General features: G+C 54.4%; 8 protein-coding genes across 8 annotated transcripts; 4 read left to right on the forward strand and 4 right to left on the reverse strand.

The window, feature by feature from the left end:
- Nucleotides 1–228: 228 nt before the first annotated feature.
- Nucleotides 229–645, reverse strand: EsH8_VII_000668 (uncharacterized protein; the record flags this gene model as incomplete). Its single annotated transcript, XM_083270801.1, has 1 exon — nt 229–645. One exon carries the CDS (start codon nt 643–645, stop codon nt 229–231), a length of 417 nt encoding a protein of 138 aa, XP_083128358.1.
- Nucleotides 646–784: 139 nt separating this feature from the next.
- Nucleotides 785–3555, reverse strand: EsH8_VII_000669 (Bromodomain-containing protein; the record flags this gene model as incomplete). Its single annotated transcript, XM_083270802.1, has 6 exons — nt 785–1212; nt 1263–1794; nt 1853–2114; nt 2168–2908; nt 3078–3169; nt 3472–3555. The coding sequence occupies 6 exons, from the start codon at nt 3553–3555 to the stop codon at nt 785–787; spliced, it is 2139 nt and encodes a 712-aa protein (XP_083128359.1).
- Nucleotides 3556–4999: 1444 nt separating this feature from the next.
- EsH8_VII_000670 (cyclin-dependent protein kinase regulatory subunit CKS1) lies at nt 5000–5533 on the forward strand (the record flags this gene model as incomplete). The annotated part of the gene is made up of 4 exons (XM_083270803.1): nt 5000–5103; nt 5180–5324; nt 5382–5440; nt 5503–5533. The coding sequence occupies 4 exons, from the start codon at nt 5000–5002 to the stop codon at nt 5531–5533; spliced, it is 339 nt and encodes a 112-aa protein (XP_083128360.1).
- A 1868-nt stretch (nt 5534–7401) lies between these two features.
- EsH8_VII_000671 (ER oxidoreductin) lies at nt 7402–9365 on the forward strand (the record flags this gene model as incomplete). The annotated part of the gene is made up of 3 exons (XM_083270804.1): nt 7402–7491; nt 7583–9183; nt 9257–9365. 3 exons carry the CDS (start codon nt 7402–7404, stop codon nt 9363–9365), a joined length of 1800 nt encoding a protein of 599 aa, XP_083128361.1.
- A 290-nt stretch (nt 9366–9655) lies between these two features.
- Nucleotides 9656–10719, reverse strand: EsH8_VII_000672 (phosphoric diester hydrolase; the record flags this gene model as incomplete). Its single annotated transcript, XM_083270805.1, has 2 exons — nt 9656–10317; nt 10371–10719. The coding sequence occupies 2 exons, from the start codon at nt 10717–10719 to the stop codon at nt 9656–9658; spliced, it is 1011 nt and encodes a 336-aa protein (XP_083128362.1).
- Nucleotides 10720–13047: 2328 nt separating this feature from the next.
- On the forward strand, nt 13048–15185 carry EsH8_VII_000673 (uncharacterized protein; the record flags this gene model as incomplete). The annotated part of the gene is made up of 3 exons (XM_083270806.1): nt 13048–13077; nt 13798–14781; nt 14844–15185. The coding sequence occupies 3 exons, from the start codon at nt 13048–13050 to the stop codon at nt 15183–15185; spliced, it is 1356 nt and encodes a 451-aa protein (XP_083128363.1).
- A 638-nt stretch (nt 15186–15823) lies between these two features.
- Nucleotides 15824–20364, reverse strand: EsH8_VII_000674 (cleavage/polyadenylation factor CFT1; the record flags this gene model as incomplete). Its single annotated transcript, XM_083270807.1, has 5 exons — nt 15824–16311; nt 16370–17615; nt 17673–17846; nt 17894–18210; nt 18270–20364. The coding sequence occupies 5 exons, from the start codon at nt 20362–20364 to the stop codon at nt 15824–15826; spliced, it is 4320 nt and encodes a 1439-aa protein (XP_083128364.1).
- A 572-nt stretch (nt 20365–20936) lies between these two features.
- EsH8_VII_000675 (uncharacterized protein) lies at nt 20937–22721 on the forward strand (the record flags this gene model as incomplete). Its single annotated transcript, XM_083270808.1, has 1 exon — nt 20937–22721. The coding sequence occupies one exon, from the start codon at nt 20937–20939 to the stop codon at nt 22719–22721; it is 1785 nt and encodes a 594-aa protein (XP_083128365.1).
- Nucleotides 22722–22729: the final 8 nt, after the last annotated feature.

Below are 22729 nucleotides of genomic sequence, written 5' to 3' on the forward strand. Positions count from 1 at the left end.
GGAGTTGCTGAGGGAGCTGTTGGTGCGGGATATAATGTTGAAGCTGCGTCAACTCCCTATCCTGGACATTATGCCGCTGCGTTAACTGCTCTAGTTGAAGCTGCTCAAGTATTTGCTGACGTGAAGACGCATGTTTTGAGGGCGAAGCCAGCTGTGAATCCGAGCCACGAGTACCCATACGTTGAGGTTGAGATTGCAGTACCGGAGAATAGCGTCGACCCAGACCAACTAAAGGATTCGAGAATTGCTGAGGTGGGGCAGGAAGTCCAGACAAGATGTCCCGCTCATCAATAGAACGAGGGGCCAAGCGGCGTGGCGTAACGTAGCTCGCTGCTGACTCGCCGTGGTCCGTGTCTTGGAGTTGCCGTTCAGCAATAACCTGTTGTGAGCGGCTCTGCCGCAAATGGTGCCCTTGTTGTCCAGCTGGAAGTGATCTGTCCTGCCTGGCTTGCTGGCTGAAGTGTTGCGGGATGATGGATGGCGAGAGTTGGCTGGTTTGCAGTGGGAGATGCCGAGCCGGGTATATGGGCGGATAGCGAGAAATCTTTCCTTCTTCTGTTCGGAACTCTTGAGGATGTCGGTCGAGTGGGTGAGCGGCAGCGAGCGGCAACGGGGCTCTTCCGAGTTTAGCTTGGTCAAAGACATCTTGCAAGGTTACTGGGGGTTCACCTTCAGCCAGTGCAGAAGGAACGCCGCTGATATTATTGTCCCCCCAATGCACTTTGTTGATGTCATGGACGGCCGAGTGGTGTCTGTAGACTTGGCCGGTGTCGGTGGTAGGCTCCTAATTCCTCACCACGTTGGCAAGCACCGTCATCTGCTCCACTTCGAAGTCCGCACCGCTCGGCAGCTTCTGGCCTTTGGGTAATGCGGCGGCAACATGAACTTCAATGGTGTTGACAACTCCAGCCTGGAGCTGGGCCTCAAAAACTCTAGCGCCAAGAGGCAATACTTGGCCAGGGACAGCATGGGCCGGGTGTATGATGTGTCGGTTGACGAGCACCCAGAGCCTCCATTGGCGTCCGTCCTTCTCGAGAAAAGCTGGCAAGGTAGGAATAATTTGGATCCTCAGCTGGTTGGCGGGCATATGGACTGTCGCGGATTGTTGTGCCTCTTTCTCGAAAGGCAACAGAGTAATTTCAAAGCGACGGTCAACATTAATTAGCGGGTGGGTTTGGACCTTGAGACTGCTAATTAAAGCATCGGTGGCTCCTATGACCTCGTTAGTAACAGAACTCTTTGGATCATCACATATCACGTACCTTTGCCTGGGGCACGGTTCTTCTGGTCCCAAAGTGGCTTTTGAGGTTGCTGGATGCCGTTCGCTTGCGGCTGAGGTTGCGGGGTACCAATAGGTTGAAAGTGCGCATTAGACAAACCCGCAGCTTGGGCGGGCGGAGGAAATCCAGAAGGCGTACCCACGTGGCCGGGTGTCACTGCCGGCGAAGGGCGCGCAGCATCTTCTCGCTTAATGTTGTTCGCTACCGAAGGGCTTGGAGAAGCGGCCGAGGTGCTCCGAAGTCTGTCCATCGCAGCTGGCATAACAGTCGGGATGGTCCGGCGGGTGCTGCCACTCGTGGTCGGTGTCGGCTCATTGGCTTGAGATCCAGCTGATTGAAAAACTGACGGTGCAGGCGAGTCCGCCGAATCACTTTTGCCTCCAACGTGGATCGTGATCTTCTTGGATGTCGTAGGCTGTTCAGGAGCTGGCTGCTGCACCTTGAGCTTGATCTTAGGCTGCGCAGGCTCTTGAACAACTGCCTTGGCCTGTTTCAACTCATTTGCAAAGAACTCCTGTATCAATGTTAGGACTGCGAAGCCGGCAGCTTGCTGGCGTAAGCACAGAACGTACCTGAAGCTCTTGGGCCAGTTCATAGATCTCGCTTCCTTCTTCATTGTAAAAGAAGGCATTCTTCCAAAGCAAGCTAGATGCTTCCTCGAACACACCCCAGTTCTTGAACTCGCTGGTACCAGTTGCCTCATTGCGACCTCTGACCCCCTTGACAGTTTTCTGGAGCTTCTTGATGGAGATGGGTTCCTTAACTACCTTGTAGTAGTCCTTCAGGACACGCGGTGGAAGGTTGACGAAAGGCTCGAAGTATGGTTCTTGGCCACTGGATATCGAATTAGCTGGTGTTGACCACAAGGATACGAGGCCATCACGTACCCTTCCTCTTTCTTCCGAAGCATCTCCTCCACAATCTTTTCCTGGGCAGCTTGGAAACTAAGGCCCTTGTACGGAACATCCTCATATTCACAGTCAGGGCGGCTGGGCGTGACAGTGCGCGCCTTTACTTTGCGCGGTGTAGAGCCCTTGGGCGGTCTTCCTGGCCCTCTGCGGCGAATAATGATGGCCCTGGGCTTGGAACTTTGGCTCCCCTCGTCGTCGTCTTCATCTCCGTCGGCATCGTCGTCATCCTCATCGTCTTCGTCTTCTTCGTCTGCCTCGCCATCATCCTCTTCGTCGTCCTCGTCATTCTCGACATCGTCCTGGTCTTCTAAAAACTTTGTGGTACCCTGAGACTTGCGGCGGCCGATGGTAGGTTGAGAGACGTCTTCATCGTCTTCCTCAGCTTCGTCTACAATGCCATCGGTGGGCAGCGGGGTCGGCACAGCAGTATAACCGCCTCTAGCGTACGCAGGATTGGTCTTTGTCATGTAGTTGCTCAATGCCTTCCGGACTCTTTCCGCATCCTCGAATATCTGGGTGTTGCGAGGGTAAAACTCTTTGGCGTTGGAGACCATGCGCTTGAAGTAGCTTTCCAAGTCGGTAAGGGTTGCAAAGTCTCCGTTGTTGAGCTTCTTCTCGATCATCGAGAGTGATATCGGCATTCGCGTCTTCTTGTAGTAGTCGGGGTTGTCTTCCCTTGGCAGCAGCTTCTCAAAATAGCCTGCGACCTTGCGTCCACTGCGAGGTTTCAGAGGTCAGCTTTTGCCAATGATATTGTTGAAGGGGCATGGAGCCAGATGGCGCGTGCAAGATTGCAGCACTGCGATCGGTATCGGTAGAGATGCAGCAGAGCAGGCCTCAGCAGCACGGCGAGAGTATAAGGAAGGGGTTGTAGGGATGGTCTCACTTCTTGTCCGCTGTCCGACGGATCTGCTCAAGGAAAAACAAGCCATGCTCGGTGGTGGACTCAACCGTTTCGTGCTTGCTCAGATCGTATTTCTGCAAGGTGGTAAAGTCAGCATCGGCCTATGGTGACAGCATCTAGCAGGCTATGGGGGGGGCATAAAGGTGGAGGGTGGATGCTAAGAGCTCAAGGGACCAGGAGAAGAGTGGGATGGGTGACGATAGGCAAGTGCTGTCCGAGTGGTCTTTTGTCCGTTCGACTGTGCACACATGCGCCGTCGTTTTTTGGTGAAAGCTGGCACGGGAAAGGAACAGACTGCAAGCAAGGATGCAGGCACCAAAGCTGCCGCCAACAGGACAAAAAGTGCGGTTTATTAAGAGGGACGGCAAACACTCACCTCGGTCAGTCTCTGCCGCTTGGCTGCGCGCTCATCAGCTTCGACCGCGCCATTTGCGGCGGACGACTTCCGTTTGTTGTCCATCAAAAATACGTGGACAACGGTCGCGGGAACATGCGCTACTGATCGGACAAGTGGCGGTGTGTTGCTGGGTATGTTGCGCGTGCAATGGCTGGCAGCAAGAGGCGACCTTGAGCGTGGGTGACGATGGTGGTGCTGCGACTGGGTTGCGTAGACGCGTCGGTTTGGAGATAGGGTCAGGTAAGGAAGGTAAGCTGGGCAAGGTTATTCGCAAACAGGGCCAGGCTGAGATGGCTAGCGTGTTCACGCGGCATAGAAGCTAAGGTAGGCCCCCGGGTACGTTGCAGCTCTCCCCACGTTGTCGAGCCAGGATGGATGCTAGGTAGCTTCAAGTCTGCCAAAAACGAGAGAGAAAAAAACCCCAGGCGCTGGAGAATATGGGTAGGGCACTCTTTTGCGCGACGGCTGTGAAGTCCTTTGGCTGCTTGGGGGGAGTTCCTTAAAGGAGATGGGCGTCGGGTGCGCTGGATTTTTGGTGGAAGGGTCTGACTGATTTGGCTTTTGCGCTGACCGCCCACTCGCAGTCAAAGGTTGACAAGGTTGGAGGGAAAGAGGTATCCGTACCTTGGCCGGACGGTGCCTCAGGTCGCAGGCGCCTTTTTTGTGAGGCACCAAATCAACACGAAATTATGTCGATCGTGGGATGCAGTGAGAGTGGAAAGAAATGGGGCTACCAAGAGCCTGGAATTCGACGGTTGGTCAGAGCTGTTGCCGGGTGGCAGCTGTTTTAGTGGGACGTGGCCGTTGTGTAGGCGGATAGATGAGTAGAGACGTTGAAAAAAAAAAATCCACCGCTCTCGGCGTTTGCAGGTACCTAGGCCGGTTTTCAGTGAGGGGCTACTTCTGAATTGCAGTGCAGTGCAGTGCAGTGCACACACACCACGAGCACACCTGGCAGAGAGTGCAGGCGGCCAGGCCAGATCGGACCAGGGGCGGAAGTTGCCGGCAAAAACGCCTCGGACCCTGGAGCCAAATGATGGCAGCGCTGGGGTTCGAATTACTGAGATCCGACTTTTGTTTACTACCCGTATCTTTTCCCACTCTCTGAATAATAACCCCTCGTTCTTGCGCGACGGGTTTCCTGTCCCATCATATTTCTGGTATCAAGCTCCCTCGTTACTTCCCGTTTCTCCTCCGAGTCAGCGGTGCCGCCGAACCATTTGTTTCAGCGTCAATTCCTGCCTACCCCGCCTACTTCGTTGTTTACCTTCGCATTGGGTGTGGTCGCCTGACCTAGGAAGAACTGGACCATCGCGTCCTCAGACTCCTCCCGCGTCCGAGAGCAAATCGCAGGTTCCCGACAGCTTCGTCCGTCACTTGACCTCTCCACCAAACGAGCTACCCCGCCGGTTACCTTCGTGGTACCGAGACTCGACGCCACCGTCCATCCCACAGACACCAGCGCCCGGCGCACGCAAGACAGACAAACACAGATACCGCACCCACCATGGATATCGACATGAGCCGCCGTAACAAGGTCCCGCGACCTTTGTCCGACTCGGAAAAGGCCCGGCTGGACGAGTTCATCGACTCGATTCACTACTCGGCTCGGTATGCCACTCATTGCTCCCGTGCCATTGCATCCGCACACATAAGAACATGGAACTGATCTGTTCGTCTTTCTCAGATACTCCGACAGCGAGTACGAGTACCGTCATGTGCAGCTGCCCAAGGCCATGCTCAAAGCCATCCCCAAAGACTACCACGATGCTGCCCACGGAACACTGAAGCTGCTCTGGGAAGAGGAATGGCGGGCACTTGGTATCACTCAGGTATGCCTTATTGTAGCCCCTCGGGCGATTCGGAGCAGGTACTGACATTGCTTCCAGAGCTTGGGCTGGGAACATTACGAGGTGCACGAGCCAGAGCCGCACATTCTGCTATTCAAGTTGGTTTACCCCCCAAGCAAACAAACTCCACGATTGCCCTATCTAACGCGAAGCACGACAGGCGCCCCCTCAACTACCAGCCCCCTCAGTGATTCGCATTGCGAGAAGAATTCCCTTGTTGCCCTGCAAACGCAGAACATATCCCCGCCCCCCGCCCAGCAGGCTGCTGCCTGGGCAATGCTCTCGACGACACGAATGACGGCCAATGATGATGGAAAATTTCTCTTAGAAATTCAGGAGAAGAGGTTGAGAGATAATAATACCTCGTCTTTGCGGACCACGGCAATGGTATAAAGACGGCGCATACCACTACGGTTATTGCATTTATTTGGGCGGTTTGAGTCATCGGGGATCTGTTCGTGTTGGACTGTTTGCTGTCTGTTATATGTCTTGGAAGTTGAGGATGTGATGTGGTCTATTGCCCAGCGACACGGCCATCGTCTCTTGCTACGCTGCCGCTGCCGCTGAGCCTCGCCTATGATGAGACCGTGATGGGCTACCAACGAGCGCATGCAACGTCTGGAAAAGAAGGGACAGCGCGTTGGTTGTGTAGATAGTCACTGTTGGCTAGTGCCTATATAGCTCGGCCGACAACAGTATTGAACGGAGCTTAGAAACCATGGGATAGACACATTAAGCTAATGTCGTGTTACAAGAGTTGCAGAGGCTCAAGTTTGGACCCGGGACTAATCGACACCCTAGTCTCGTCGGTGTGCGACGAAGTGTCTGTTTATCTGATATGAGACATAACAAGGCGATGCTAAGGAACGCGAATACACACGGGCAGAAATAACACCCATGTCATGACTTGAATGATTGTACTACCTACGAGGCATGCAGCAAACACAACGCACCGAAGATGAGCTATGGACGGCCTGTTGGCGCATAGCGGGGTGCCGAAGCTCGCCTATTATTTTTATTCCCACTGTCCGATGAACGGCATACAAATTTAATTAGTGTTTGGCATCTGATGTAGACATGTGCAAAGCTGCAGGGAATAGCCGTAGACCAGGCGTATGGCAGAGGCTCCGAGGTCTACAATTGGCAAGTTCCAGGATGCACCAAACCGGAATGAGCTGGATGGCGGCGGCGGTATCCGAGAGGCGATCTGGAACGGCCAAAACTTATTTTGGCGCCAGAGTGGTTCCAACTGGCTCCTGCATCTGCTGATTTTCCACCAAGAAGGACACCTTTCGCCAACGCTTTTCATCAATTAGCCTTAGCCCCCCCGTAAGACAGCGTTGGGAAACAAAGTACCCTCGTGCTGTGCCCAGGCAGCCGGGGTACCTTGGTGTGCTGGTCGCATTCCAGGATCAGCCAATCCTCGCCAGATAAAGTAACACGATACTCGGGTCCCCCAGCTGCAAATTAATCAGCTTGGGGGGGTTCCATTGTTGCTTCCATGATTGTCTGAGAGTTGAGGACAGATTCACATGGCCCCATAGACTTTCTCTGATGCAGGCAACATCCAAAAAGGTCCAACGATCCCGTTCTTCCAAGACACCTCTTCATCTGCCCTATCTTCGTTTTCTTTGCCCACCCCGCCTTCTTTTCTACCAGTCTTACAAGAGCTCACTCAAGGCCGGGACGCCTGGCAGCAGAGGACCACTTTGCATATCTGATGTAATGCTTGAGACAAGACTGGGGGAAGAAGTACCAGCCCATTTTAATTAACCTACAACGCCCTCGGCAGTTTCTCCGAAACGAACTTCATCGAACCTTACCTGACCACCCCAGTTGAGCGCTCGACACATTTACACAGCTCCGGACGCCGCAGCATAGACAGCCTCGGATCCGTCGTTCAGAGCCCGGACACTCAGGACGTTTCAGCCGACCTTTGGAAACTTGGCAACTTCCCTCTTACTCTTGACATACTCTTTCGCGACCATCTATTCTTGCTTACTGCTACATTATTAAATCATCCGGACAACCCGTCCCTCCCCAAGGCGATCCGATCAACATGAAGTCTGCCAGCAGACTATTCTTCCTCTCTGTGTTTGCACTCTGGGGCTCTCCAGTCCAATGCGAGCGCGCCCAAGATGATTGTGCGGTATGCCGCCGTTTTTATTATTCTCTTGAGGGCCTATGTCGCTGCCACAGTGACTGAATACCAATTCTCGATATCTAACTCGTCATACCAGATCTCCCCCAAGGCCATTGTCTCCGACGCATGCGCCTCCTACTCTACCCTCGACAAACTCAACACCAAGGTCAAGCCCCTCATTGACGACCTCACGAGATCTACCGACTTCTTTTCGCACTATCGATTGAACCTCTTCCACAAGAAATGTCCCTTTTGGAACGACGAGAATGGCATGTGCGGCAACATTGCCTGCGCTGTTGAGACGCTCGACAATGAGGAGGATATCCCCGAGGTTTGGAGAGCGAGCGAGCTGGGAAAGCTGGAAGGCCCGTTGGCGAAACACCCCCCAAGGAAAGTGCAGCATGAGCGCCCCGAACGACCGTTGCAAGGAAAGCTGGGCGAAGAGGTCGGCGAGAGCTGCGTGGTGGAATATGACGACGAGTGCGACGAACGAGACTACTGCGTACCCGAGGACGAGAGCGCGAGCTCCAAGGGAGACTACGTGAGCCTTCTACGCAACCCCGAACGATTCACCGGATATGCTGGGTTTGGCGCGGCGCAGGTTTGGGACGCCATTTATCGGGAAAATTGCTTCCAGAAGAGCTCATTCCCCCACTCAGCATCCCTGGGACAGACACAGGTCAGCCACCAGGGCCCCGCGGCGCAAGACTTCAGACAGGTTCTCGCAGCAGCTGGGCGACAGCAAGCGCTGGAGCAGACGCGGGAGACTCAGCCCAATGCCCCGTTTGTGGCGCAATCCGGTCTCGAAGCAGAGGATGAATGCATAGAAAAGCGAGTTTTCTACCGTGTCATTTCCGGCATGCACGCGAGCATCAGCACTCACCTTTGTTGGGACTTCTTGAACCAGACCACCGGACAGTGGACGCCCAATGTGGCCTGCTACCAAAGCCGCCTGCATACCCACCCCGAGCGCATCAGTAACCTGTACTTCAACTACGCCCTAGTCACCCGCGCGGTTGCAAAGTTGGGACCTTACCTACAAGGCCGCGACTACACCTTCTGCTCGGGCGACATAGATCAGGACGCCGCGACCCGGTCCAAGGTTCTTGAGGTCACCGAAGGCGCAGCTACCGTCCCCCAGATATTCGATGAGAGCCTCATGTTTAAGAACGGAGAGGGTCCGTCCCTGAAGGAGGATTTCCGCAATCGCTTCCGCAACGTCAGCCGCGTCATGGACTGCGTGGGCTGCGACAAGTGCCGTCTCTGGGGCAAGCTACAGACCGCCGGCTACGGCACCGCGCTCAAGGTGCTCTTCGAATTCGACAACGACAGTGACGATATCCCCATACTGAAGCGCACAGAGCTTGTGGCTCTCTTCAACACGTATGCCCGGATCAGCAGTTCGCTTGCGGCTATTAACAAGTTCCGTGCCATGGTAGACTCCGAAGAAGCACTCGCTGCTGCTGCTGCCTCTTCTACTATAGCCGAGTCACCCATCTCTGACAGGGCGAAAAAGCCGCATCATGTGGTTGTATCACCAGAGGCAGAGACCGACAAGGGAGGCGCGGGAGACGAATACCGCGAGAATGAGCCTCAACAAGAGGAGAAATTCAAGGATGTATTCGATGATGAGATTGTCCGCATCTTCAAGGCCATCAAGTTCGTGTTCCGTCGCTGGCTCGCATTCCCCAGGACTTTGTGAGTTTGCCCCTATCCCACGTCTCGGCGCCTACTTATTTATGTACGTGCCCGACTAACTTGCCGTGAATAGTGTGAATATCATGACGGTCGAGTTGATCCGGGCTTACCAATTCTTCGTCGGTCTGCCTGTGACTCCCAGGGGTTGGGCCTTTGAGCGACCGAATCTGGACGAGTTGTAAATAGACGGCCCCTTGTTTTCGGTTATTACATTATCTCAGTTAGCATGGCATATTTGAAAGTTACTCTGCATGCCTGGGCGGGGCAAATGGCGTTTTCATCCGTTTTTATAGACTCAAGGCATCCTCACACAAGTATCATGACCAGGCTGTACATAACACAATGATACCACCGCCTCACACCCACCTATTCCCTGTAACGTGCCTGATGGCATGTTTTTGTGAACCAACATCACTCGAAACTGCTGTTGCTTCTTATTCCACTATACCTGCCAAACCCTGTCGGTATCTTTTCACTTGAACAGCCCTCCGTCGGTGGCGCTCTTCCTATCCTTTGACGGGTCGTTCAAAGGAATATGCGTAACAACGTTTCCGATTTTAGTCTTGACCCCCGAGACCTTGATGGTCCACCGTCGTATGTCGCGAAACTCTGGCTGCTTCAACAGAGCGTACGTCTGCAGGCACGCGTGCTCGGCCGGCAAACCGAACGTCCACCCGATGCTCACATGGAAGGCGTCGTCGACGAGCTCGGTGGCGTGGGCCTGGTACAAGGGCGGATGGTTGAGGCGGAGGGCGACGGCATTGCACTTGGTAAGCAGGGTGCGGAGCTGCGGGTTCTCGCCGCCGCCGCCCGCGTCGTGTTGCGAGGCAGCCGCATTGGCGACGCGGAGGACGAGAAACGCCCTGTCCGAGTCGGGGGATTTGAAGAAGCCGACGCCCCTTGCGCAGAGGGCGAATCCGCCCGTGGCAGAGGACAACGAGGACGTCAGGGAAGAGAGAAAGACGTCTTTCTGTGCGGTGGTCAAGGATAGGGGGCGTGAGAGAGAGATGTGGAGGGGCAGGGGGGCGTTGAGGTCGGAAGTGAGGAGCGGGTACAGTTTCTGAGATGCAAGAAGCGGCCTGATCCTGTCCAGAAAGGCGGAGAGAAGGGAGTGCTGCTCTGCGGTAGGATGCCCTGTGGTAAGTTAGCTGGGATAAAGGAAAGGGGCCTCCAGCTTGAAGACTTGCACTCGATGTAGACGTGAGACGGCCAGTTGCCGGCAATGTGGGGAATGGTTCTCTTCCGGCCTTGATGCAGAGCCGGGTCGTCGGCCTTGCTGGCTCGGACGCTAGAGGCGTAAAGGTCATGGAACTCGTCCGGGAGGGGTGGCAGTGCGGAGTTGCTGCTAGGTTCCTTCTTGGTCGGTAGCTGCCCGTTCTCGGCGTTGGCTGCTTTGCTCTTGTCGGTGCCGGTGCCGGCAGCCTCGTCGCCTGCCACCGGGCCGTGGGTTTCGCTACCGGGGGCTTTGCGACGTTTGGCCGGGGGTGTGCCCGCCTCAGAAGCCGAGTCGGACGAGGAATAGTCCACTAGAGCCATTGCCGGGGGTGGTGAGCCGGCCAGACAGTCCAGAGAGGAATATCCGGTGCGGTATGCATGTGGGTTTGCGTCTGAACGGTGTTTATCGAGCCAATAGGCGTTGCGCAAAGGTTCAGCGCATTTTTCTTCAACAGCACGCGAATGTTAAGACATTGCAACGCCGGAACGCCTAGAAGCGTTGAACGGTGGTTAATCGACAACGCAATTATATTGTGTGTTCAAATTATAAGGCATCATAAGAAAGGCGAAGGACAACGAAGCGAACATCAGCCGCACGGTAGGGGTGATCTGCCTGTGTTTGGGAAGCAGCATGCGAGCGAAGCTTTCCAGCAAGATCTCGATCGGCTACATTCAGGCACGCAACATCTCTGCCCACCTGCACAAGGCGTCCCGCCGTCTACTATGCAACCGATCAACATCCCTTGTAGCAGACTCTAGAACGCATGAGGCTTCGATAGCATTTTTTTTCTTCCTTGGAGACAACCCGAGCCCGGAACGCTCAGTGCGCCAACGTCGGCATGAGGGAGTGTAAATGAGTAATGCATTGCTCATTTTCGCTCATAACCGGTCCAGGAAATACCGACGGGGCATAATTTTAAGCTTATGGCTCCCACTTGTTGGCGGTGAATGGCCGTCCCTGGTCGGACGACGTGGCTCGGTCAGGTGTTGCAACAAGCATTGCCCTGACTAGAGGGGCGATAAGTCGTCGGGTGGACCGAACCCTTCCCGTAGACCTGGTAAGACCCTACATGCTGGCAGCAGAGTGTAAAAGGCGGAGCCGGAGGCATACGTGGACAACTCGGCCACAGAGGGTCAATGGAATCGGGCTGCAAGTGCTGGTGCATGGGCTCCATATGCTCGTATTGCGACTTTACTACAGGGCCTGCGACTGGCTTGGTAATTTGGTCGTTAATATCAGCCCTGTGACTGTTGCGGTAAAAAATGTAATGGTGAGATGGGATGCTTTGGCTAGCGGTCCACTGGCCAAGTAGTTTTCGACCTTTCCCCCTCCCCTATCCTCTTGGTGGCATGACGTAGAGCCCAAGGGCCAATCCAATATCCAATTCAATACGAGGCGCTATTAGACGTTGTTGAAGAAGCCCGCGTGTCCCGTTATCAGGTACTGTGGCTGAGCGAAGTCAATCTAGCGGGCAAATGTTTCGTTTCTCGCCTTGCCTTATTCTCTCCCGAGGATGCCGTTGTTCGGTTCTGCAGGGATCGCGCTTTCCGAGCGGAGCCATTGAGGGGAAGAGGGTACGAATGGATAATGCATGTTGGAAGGGCCACCGCCAAAGGGGCTGAGAGGAGGTGCCGGCGCCGATCCAACGTAGGACCTAGCGAACGAGACGAACTCTTCACAACGGAACAACGGAGGGGAATGTCAGGAAATGTCTCTTGAGAGATCGGTCAGTTATGCCTAGGTCCGAAGAGGATGAGAATGTGGCATCCTTTAGTAAGGAACCGAACGGCGGGCGACTTCCTGCTTCTTACTATCTTGCCACGGCGAATCCCTCCGTCCCTAACAATTGCCCAACACAGCAAATAGCATGCACAAGTTACACCGTCCGGCGGTACCTACATTGTCCCCGCACTCACACATCACCCGTTTTTCATGCTTCCATCCACTCCTCTTCCTTCCCCTCCCCCCCATTCCCTCCTTGCCCTTGCCGAATAGCCAGAAGAACACCACGAGACATCTCACCAATGGAAAGCTCGGCCGCTCCAGCCAGTGCAGGTCCCATGATGACCACTTCCCGACCTGGCATGTTCCTGGAAGCCTAGCCAGTACGCGCAAAATTCTCTGCGCTTTCTGCACTCGCACCCTCACATTTGCACCTGCCTTACAGGGAAGAGGTCTAGAAGGGGCCTGGACTGACTGTGCCTTTCGTCGGCTTCTTGCCCACCCTCATGCCCTCATGACTCCGTTGCCGCCGTGGGAGCACCTCACTCATCCCACCAAACGGAAGAACGGACGAAGCTGAAAACTATCAAAAGGGCACTCACGCCTGCATCTGTGCCCCCGGTTTTCGTGTCCTCTCAACTCTTGTCATTCTTCTGCATTGCATTGCTTTGCTCTGCGTCGCCCAGCCACTTCGACATCCGCCCACAATCCATCCACCACCCGTCGACCCACCGTCGGTGTGTCGCGCGATTCTGTCTTCACCGGTTTCACTTAATTGCCCTGACCGAGGACTGCAGCCGAAACGTTCGAAGTACCTGTTTTGCTGAGAGAGAGAATCGCTCAGCTTATTATTCGTCAATACATAACCCCGGCTCCTCCGTCCGCCTTCGTCCAACTGCCGTCCCGCGGCATCGACATCAACAGCCATGGGCGGGTCCAACAGCGACAAGCAGTGGGTGAGTGTTTCGCGGCCGATTTCACTTCGCCTTATCTCTTCCCGTTTGTCTTTCTGCGCCACGGACGTTTATTGTTGTTATTATTATCCTTGGCTTGTTCCCCTATACACACCTTCGTCATCGCCCGCGTTTTCCTGTGCCCTCACCTTCCACAATGCCGATCCGTCACCATCTACACTAGCCCGTGCCAAATGTTCCATGCATTTCCGTCATTCCGCCCCCGCCCCCAAGCAAAGTCGAGGCCCAATTAGTCGCCTTGTTCTTTATCACCCAACATGGTCGAAGCCGATCGTCCCGTCTTACACTTCCGTCTATGCCGTCAGGGTACCCAATGGCCCCAGCTTTCTGCACCCAGGCTGGCTCAAAGCCACCGAGTATGTCCAAGCTACCCTTGTCGCCCTAGATGACCTGGTCGGCAAGGTACAGACGGGTGGTCCCCTGCACTGCACGGTTCAAGCCACCAAGCTACGGCGGCTTAGAGTCCCTTCTTGCGTCACTGCCCATCCAACCTGTTGGATTTCCAAGAACAACTCCTGGGCTCTGCGTGGCATCATTCGTACTGCAGCTAAGCCCTTGACGACGTAAATAATACGGGTCCATCCACATACGCATGCGCGTCCTCTCATTGATGTTGGAGTTCTTATCTACCCATTCTGCCTTGTCTTCGTCCAAACTTGACTCACATCGATTTGAACCCATCAATTGACTCCATCGTTTTAGGCAAAGGCATATTTGCTTGATCCTCTCACTGCACCCGAGCCTAGTCAAGAAACAGGCCCCGGAAGCTCCTTCATAAACCCCGATCCGCTACTCCGGACTTTCTCTCAAAAAAAGAGAGGCAAAGAATCAATCCAAAGCAGCAACAACAGTCACAAAAGTCACAGTCGGACGTCGTCATATCCCACCCCGCCTGCATCCGCAAGCCCAACCCGCTCCAGCTTTCACTCGTCCAACCCCTTCTCGCCAACTCACAAACGCTTTTCTCTGCCTTCTCACAGAGAGCCTGTCTCACCAGCATCACCCTCGTCTTCAAGCAGGCACTTAAGTCATAGTAACAGCATTCGCGATAACGGTCTTCTAAGCCCATCATCTCCAAGCAACCGGTTCCCACCAAGCACCAGCGTCACTCGGAGCTACAGTGCCCGCACCCGCTCCATCGCTGAGGAGAACGAGCCTCACTCTGATTCCTCAATCCAACGCAGCAAGAGCGTCAACACTCACAACGACACCTATAACGGCCCCAGTGGTCTTCATCGCTCTGGTTCTTTGAGTCAGAGATTTGCCGGCGATATGTCTCATCGACCTCTCGACATGATCAAGCGTGAGCAGCGCGCTGCAGACCGCGCCCCTCACCTCCGAACACGCAAGAACGGACCCATGACAGACACCATTGACTCGCTCGACAGCATCGGCGGCATCTACCATCATGGCGGCCCTTATGATGCTACTTTGGCCTCCCGCAACCGCCACAAGATGTATGCGCCAGTTGAAGCCGTGAGGGAATCCAATATGGAGGCCCTGAGAGCTACACCCCGTGAATACATCCAAGACTCTCTGACCAGGCATGTTCCTTTGCAAGGAACCGGCATCATTCCGGCAGGCGGAACCGATATGAGTGGCAATGTTATGAGCTACAAAGAGGGAGCCGATCTGATGCGTGAGCCTGATGCGAAGGGGGGCGCTTATAAGCGATGGGAAGGAGTTGTAAGTCCTCGGCCCTCTGGGAATTTGAGTTTGGTGTTCTCGCTTTGTCTAACCTCTTGCAGTCCTATCACCCGGACGATCTCAAAGGAAAGGGAGAGCCTTCCTATACTTATGAAAGGGATCTTAAGGAGAAGAAGCGTATGCGTAAGGCGTCTCTCGGCAACAGCCCCGCAGAATTTGAGATGCGTTCTGGTGTCAACGCCCAATCGCGTAAGAACGGTGCGGTGGTACGCCAGCGCAGTTTCAGTAACGCCGCAGATGGAAGGCCTGGTCCCTCTGAAATGCGCAACGGACAGTCGAACAGTGCCGATATCCATCGTCACAACAGCACTGGTAAACGATTGAGCGAAGGTCTGAAGCGTCGCTTCGGGAGCATGCGACGGAAGAACCATGCCGCGGCGTAGATGACGTTCCCAGTCATCGAGGTCCACAGTTTCTTATGTATTAGGGCGGCGTTCGTGACGTAATGTTTCAATAGCGCCCACACGGCGTGCTTTACGAGATATTCTCGAGTTGAACACTATTTTCTCAGCGAGTGTATGATTAGGAATTATTGGGGAAACGCGAACTAAGGGAAGGCAAGCCCTCCAATGGAGTTAACAATGCCGAATTCGGGAGGGAAGTATCGTTTGAGTGGAACGTGGCAGTGGCCGAACGCGAATGAGCAACGAAAATATGATGCGACTGGTCTTGAGAATTGCTTTGAAGAATCGAGGGCAATAGATCCATACGATCATATACAGCTTCCTCGAAAGGAGGGGAACGAGTTTCATAGTCATAGAACAAAACCCATTTCCCCAAAGACTGGCTCCAAATAGATCAACATAAACTAAATGATGCTGATCTGGTAAATCTTCTTCTTGGAGGTGATTTGGTTTCTTCCGATTGATATGCCTTGAAATGACTATACTACAAAACGTCCCGGTTTGCCTCAGGCTAAGTCAGCACGCGATGCTGAGATAGCATCCCCACGTCGGCACTGGAGTCTCTGGAACTCCAATGGCCGACTTACGCCTGCGTCATCCATCCCCACCCAACCCATCTAGAAGTAAGCCATGCCGCTCCAACCGAGAACTCCCTCCAGCTCGCCTCTGACCTCGAGAACGTCGCCGTAGCCGCCTTTACCGGCAACCTCGGACCTGCGGCCCGCGCCCAACTCGTTCCACCGCGAGAGGAGGCCGCCGTCGACGATACTTCGGCCGGCGCTCGTGTCAACGCCCGGTAGGCGAGCGTCGAGGGGCGGAAGGCGATGGGCCTTGGGGTTCGTGGCCGCTGCGTGAGGGACGGCCGCGGCGATGCTGTTTGCCAGAGACGTCAGACGTCGGTAGGCCTGCTCAGAGAGCGGGGCCAGGGAAGCAAGAGCGCCGGTTGGGGAGGCCAGGAGGAGAGTTGTCGGTGGGTTCTTGGAGGCGGATGCCATTGAGGGGGCGACGGAGGTTCGGGGGAGCGAGAGGGTTGCGGTTGGATGGTTAGGGGCTGCGGAGAAGGAGGCGCGGTTGAGGAGGAGGTGACCTTGGAGAGACTTGGGATCTGGAGGATGTCAGCTGTGTTTTGATGAAGACGGTAAGGAGGAGAGGAAGAGACTTACGCTCTGGGTCAAACTGCATCACGTGGATCACGCCGTCCTTATCGCAGATGACGATGTGCAGCTCATCTCCATCGACAATAAAGTCAGCTGTCAAAACTTCGAACTTTCCGGCGCTCTTGCCAAAAAGCATCATTTTATACGGCTCTTCGGCATAGCCAACGAACCAGACGCCCTTGAAAGCGTCAGTCATGAGGCAGTAGCCCGTGCCTCGGACCTCGCGCACCGCTGTGACGTAGCAGTTCATGTCCATAAATGCGACGGGCAGGAGAGTGCCATCTTCCTTGAGACCGCGGACCATGCACTTCTGCCCTTGGGCCACGAGCATCAGGCCTTGGGAGCCGACCTCGCAGAGGGCGGTGACCGCGCCTCGGGGGATCTCTTCCTTCGCGACGAGCTTGAGCTTTTTGTTCGTCTCTGGTCGACCAGGTTGTGGCACGACGGGGACGACATCGTAGACTAGAATGCGGCCGCGGATGGGCAAGTCCTCGCCGCGGTTGATGGCAGTGCCAATGGTGATGAGCATGCGGCGCTCCTTGGTTTCTTCGGACACCTCCAGGTGGAGGGTGTTCATGCACATGGCGACCTCGTGGGGGTCCAGCTCGACGGTGTCGATGACGGACCATGTGGTCGGGCTGACGAGTTTGATGACGCCACGTTCAGTTTGAGGATAGCTCGTGATTGACTCCTTGGCCCATTCCTTGTGGTAGTCGTCATCCTTTGGAAGCTCAAAGGGTTCTGTCACGGTACATGCGACAGCGTACGTCTCCATCGGTGGGTGGTAGGCGATTAGGCCGACGGCGTCACCAACTGGGATCTTGCGTACTGAAACACCCAATTCAGCAAAGTTCGTATCCACAGGTAGTTGAGTGACACGTGTGTGGCCCTCTGAATCAGCGTAGATAAAGCCGCGCTCGCAGCCCGCCGTGTGGAACGAGCTCATGCCGCGCACGCCGATACCCTGTAAGCCGATGACCTTGGGACTGCTCTTGGCGGACTTGATGATGAAAGATGGCGAAGCGCCGGGTAAGAAGACGGTGCTGTAGCCATTGATGTTGGAGCAGGGCCGGAGCGGTATAAAGCGCGGCTGCTCGTTGGCGTCATCGTCGGCAACTTCTACTGGGCTCTTCGCTAGTGTGGAATTTGTGATCTTTTGGAAGTGGAGAGTTTTCGCGAGACCCAAAGACTTGTCTTGTGTCTCGAGACGAATGGGCTCGTATATTGAGAGGTCATCGTTTGCATGGCGAAGCTATTGAGGTATAATGTCAGTATGAGGAAACATATGTCCAAGGAAAGCGACACTTACGATAAGGTATGGTGAGGTTGCTGTAGTATCTCCGAGGTCGGCCACCAATATTTCAGCAAGCGTCTCCTGAACGGTGCCTCGTCTGACGGCGTAGTCGGCGGAAAGGAAGGGGGGAACATAGGTGAGACCGGCGGCAACATAGACAGGCTTAGAGAGATTGGGAAGAGCGTATATCTAGGAAGCGTCAGCATTGATATCAGTAACAGGAAGAGGTAACTCACATAGAGAGCTCCTGCAGCGCTCAGCAAGAACATTAATATGTTTTGGCCTTCCGGTACGCCCTTATCTGTTTGAACAGGGGCAAAGAGGCCGGTTGTGTCGGTGTATAGACACCCTGCGAGCCATTTCGTCGCCAGAATGGTGTCATCCTGCTTCTCGACTTCTTCCAACTCACAGTTGTTGTCTATCTGGGCCACCATAATGCTGGAATCATCCCGAACCAAAAGAAGATAGGGATCAGCAATGCTGGCACTGATGACTCGAGGCTCCGCACCCGTTTCTTCGTCGAGCATCGGCAGAATCTGGCTAAGTCCCAAATCTAGATCACAGTAAGCAACGGTCTAAGGCAGATACAAGAACGGCATAAAGATGACTGACCTCCATCATAACACCGCACTTCAGATTTGAGCACCTGAATGATACGCATGTGCTTTCCCATGGTGCCTGCCTCAACAGTGAAGCCTGCCGCTGGATCAAACTCTGTTCCTGTTAAAGCTTCAAAACCAGCGCCTGTAAGAGCATAAACGTCTGATGTCTCGTATCCGTCGAGATCAACCTTGGAAACAATCATAAACTTGTCGTATATAGATGATGCGTCAAATTCGCTGCCAACTGCCGCATTGGCCCCCTTGTCCCCTTGCAAGGACTTGGGAATCGGTTTTTGGACGCACATGGTCCAAAAACCCCTCGCTTCTGGAAATTCGAATCTACCGATGACCTTGGGCTGGATGTTTTGGTTCATGATAGCGATGGAACTAGCATTGCCTTTGCCTACAGCACAGGCAAGTTGCAAATCAGCCACAACACCGACCGAGTTCTTCTCATCTTCGCTGTCAGGGATGAAGGCTTGCTTGCCCGAGGTCATGTCCTTGACGGGTGCTATGCTCAGTAGGGAATCATGGACACGGAAGGTCACGTCCCCTCCTTTGGAAACTCCGTTAGCCGTCGCGCCGGCCTGAATCGTCGTTGTCGTCGTCTCGCCGTAGAGATCATCATCGTCATCGTCATCCATGTCTTCGTCTTCCAGGTCGTACTCGAACGAGTCGTCGACCAATCTTGTCTTCCTGCGTGCATTCTGTGCCTGTTTTCGCGTCCAGCCTACAACAAGCGAGTCGCTGCCTGTGCTTCCAACGAAGAATACATTTCTGCCGAGCTTCGATATAGAGGAAACACTGGACTGTACAATGTTGCCGCCAGCCTCTGAAGACACAATCTTGACGCTGACCCCTGAAACTGTGCGTCCATCGATTTTGAAGGCGATGATGGCTAGTCGTCCGTCACTGAGTACCATCAGCAACTCCCCATTCTCAGCCGACATTAGTTCAATGTAGCAATGCTCAAGCCGCAGATCCAAATCGGACTGGTCCGCGAGGGGGAAGTTGGTCGTCTCCTTGGTGAAAGAGTTGATAGCTACACCGTTTGGTTTTCCAGACTGATCAATGTGGATCAACTCGTTTGTGCCGACAAGCAGAGCACCCCCGACAGGTCCTGGTAAAGCAATAACTTTGAAGAGATCTTGCGGGAGATTGTTGACGGAGAGAATGGCGGTAGACGCTCTTTGCTGCAAGTCGAGAGTAAAGACCTTGTAGGAGAAGTGATCCTTTCGAGGTAGGGTGTTGGAGCGGCGTTGTGTTGAAGAGATGATGCCAAAGGTGGGCTCTCTGTACTCATGCAAGAAGGCAAGGTGCACAGGATGAAGGAGACTGGGATCAAGCTGCGGTAGAGGGAGGACGTATGATGTTGAGTATGGTACATCTGCTATGCTGCTAGTTCCATTTGTGGCCGCTGTTGCTGACGGCTCCTTTGCCGGCCGAGGCCCATCTACATCTTCATCCCAGTCATCCATATCTATGTCCTCATCGGCTTGCTTGAAGGGAAGAAAGGCGATGTATCTGGGTCCAAATCTGAGAGCAGCGCATCGCGAGCCGGGATCGGCAGCAAGATGGGTTCGGTAGTTGCTCAGTGGGCCATCGAATGGCGAGCCCTCAAGTTCCTCTTTCTCGTAGTAGTGGATGGAGATGTCCTCGAGTGCGTGTTTCTCGGGATCCCACTGGACCAGACTCAGCCTGGCCACTCTGGTAGCAATTAAAAGAGCCTCGCCTCCTGATTTTGAGTGTTGCAGTTTGATTCTTGCGAGACCCGTCACAACACCAAATATGGGGTATTCGGCAACAAGCACGAGCTTGGTGTTTGTAGTTCGATCGGCGCGAACCAACATGCCGTCGCCGCCAAGGAAGGAGGATTCGAGTCCATCATCGTCGTTCAATCGGCGGTCGTACGAGTTTTCGGCCCTCGAAGTTTGCCTTTCTCGAGTCTGTGAGTTGTCAACCTCTGAAGAGATCGTCTTTGTAGTGAAGATCTGCAGCAGAGAGCCCTTGGCGACGACCAAGTTGTTGCTTTGCGCTGAGAGGAACGGCAGACTGAGACTGTACTGCACACCAGTCGGCGGCGTGAGTTCCGTATAGCACTGCATCTTGACAGTCTCAGGCAATTGCCCTTGCGCCGCCTGCTGTCATTAGTTTTTGGAGTATACGGTCGCGAGGATGAGAGCGCGAAGGATTATCGCAAAGAGCGTCGCAACTAAACATCGAAAGCTCCTTCTTCAGGAGCTCTAAACAAGAAAGAATAGCCCATTGAACGCGACACGGCTCCTGATTGGCAGGAATTAATCAACCGGAACAAAGAAGGAACCGAAGCTCCGTGGCAGCTGCATTGATGAGACCCACCGGACCTCCCCCGTCAGCAGGGAGCTGCAGGCGCGGGCGCAGGCGTAGCTAGGGCCGCTCAGACTGCCGAAACTTGTCGCGAATGAAGGAGCTATCAGGTAATGATTCTACCCGAGCTACGTCACCCGGCGCAACCGCCCGCGCACCACCTTAGGTACGCTAAGCTAGAGCTCCCCCAACCCAGAGATGGAATTAAGCAGTGAAACAATGACGATGCCCACGGCTCCTCTTCAGTCCCAATTCTTCAAAAAACAATAACAAATTCTGCAGCCAAATCTTCTCGCGATACTGCGCAAGCTCTGCAAAATCACAACGCATCATGGCCAACGCAGGCTTACTGCAGACCAGTCTCATCTGGGTGGCGTACGCTGTCGCTGTCGGCCTCTGCCTTCTGGCCGCTATCATCACTACCTTTACCTGGCAGACACCCCGGGAACGATCTGCCATAGTCAGTATTGTCGCCACCATCAGCCTGACGGCCCTGCTGGCTACTGTTCTTCTCCTTCCTGTTGACATTGCCCTCATTTCATCGACGACGCACGCATCGCTTGGTGTGAAGAAGGATTGGGCTACCGACGAACGAGTCTACGACATCCTCCAGACTCTGCGCGTAGTCTACTATTCCCTGTACAGCTTCGATGCTCTACTGTGCCTCCTGATCATTCCGTTTGCCTACTTCTGGCACGAGGAATATGACGAAATCGAAGTTGAGGAAGGCCGATCATTCGGCAGCCGCCTCATCAGCGCGCTGAAATACACGCTAGTCTTCGTCGTCCTGGTCGTGATCCTCTTCCTTGTCGGCTTCTTCGTGCCAGCTGCCGGGGACCACAAGGGCGCCAACTGGGACTTGGACTACTTCAAGCGCATTCTCGTTCAAAACAACGGACAAAAAGCATTGTCCTTCGCCCTTGGTCTCCTCGTTACCCTCGGAGTTCTACTCTATGTTATCTACACAGCAGCTGGACTGGCGCTGCTTCCGATGTCTTTTATCAAGTCCGCACCTTCAATATCCGCACCCCAGCTTACAGAAAGCACCGCATCGGCATTGGAACAGAACCGCGAGCGCCAGCGACAGCTGGAGATGCGTAACGCCGGTCACCCCGAGGGCATGTCGTCCAAGGACAGGCGTGAACTTGAGGCTCTTGTGCGCGAGGAGCGAACTTTGACGCGCCGGGAAAGGCTTGCAGCCGAGGCTTCTGGAGAAGGACACAGCACCATCTACAAGGTGTGGCTGAAGATTTGTGCCGTCTTCCGACCCATCAAGTTACTTGGCGGTATTTTGTTGCTGCTGCTTTCCGTCTTGATTTGGGTTTCAATGCTGATAACCGGAATCGACAAGGCGAAGAACTCATTCTGCAAGGGCAAGTGCGGCTACATTCTGGGTCACATCAACATCTTTCAGCCCATCAACTGGATCTTTTTGCAGTCTGCCAAAGCCTTCCCGGTTGACTACATTCTGATGGCTCTCCTTGTTCTGTTTCTCTTCAGCAGTTCGATCTCTGGTATTGCAACTATTGGCATCCGGTTCCTCTGGGTCCGCATCTTCCAGATCCGCAAAGGGCGAACTGCGCCTCAGGCTCTGCTCATCGCAACGGTCATGCTGGCACTCATTATTCTAGCCATCAACTATGCCATCGTCAACATGGTGGCACCTCAGTACTCGATCTACGGCACGCAAACGTTCTGCACAGCTCCTCACCATCCGGGCGAGACGCCCAACTGCAAGGATAGGCCAGATTATCTCGTGCAATGCTCCGAAGCATTGGATGCGGAGGCTTTGAAAGTATGCACGCCCTCCATCATGGCGGAGTTCCTCAACCGCATTGCCATTACATGGCCTTTCTTTGGCGCTCTGGACTTCTGGGCCCAGTTCGCCTTCCTTGGCATTTTCCTCATCATCTTCGTGACTGGACTGTTCAGAGCACCAAAGCTCAATGTGTCCGAAATAGACGAGGACGCCGAGGAAGACGAGGAGGAGGGTTTGCTAGCGAGCACCGGCCGTCGATTTGGTGCGACGTGGCAAGACATTACGGGACGTACCAAATCAAAGAGTACTTACGGGACGCAGGAGGGAAACAACGGTGCCGGTTCGTCAGAGGTTTAGTGTGACTA

Source organism: Colletotrichum jinshuiense, chromosome 7 (assembly GCF_051148585.1).
Source record: "Colletotrichum jinshuiense chromosome 7, complete sequence".
Classification (NCBI taxonomy): Eukaryota; Fungi; Ascomycota; class Sordariomycetes; order Glomerellales; family Glomerellaceae; genus Colletotrichum; species Colletotrichum jinshuiense.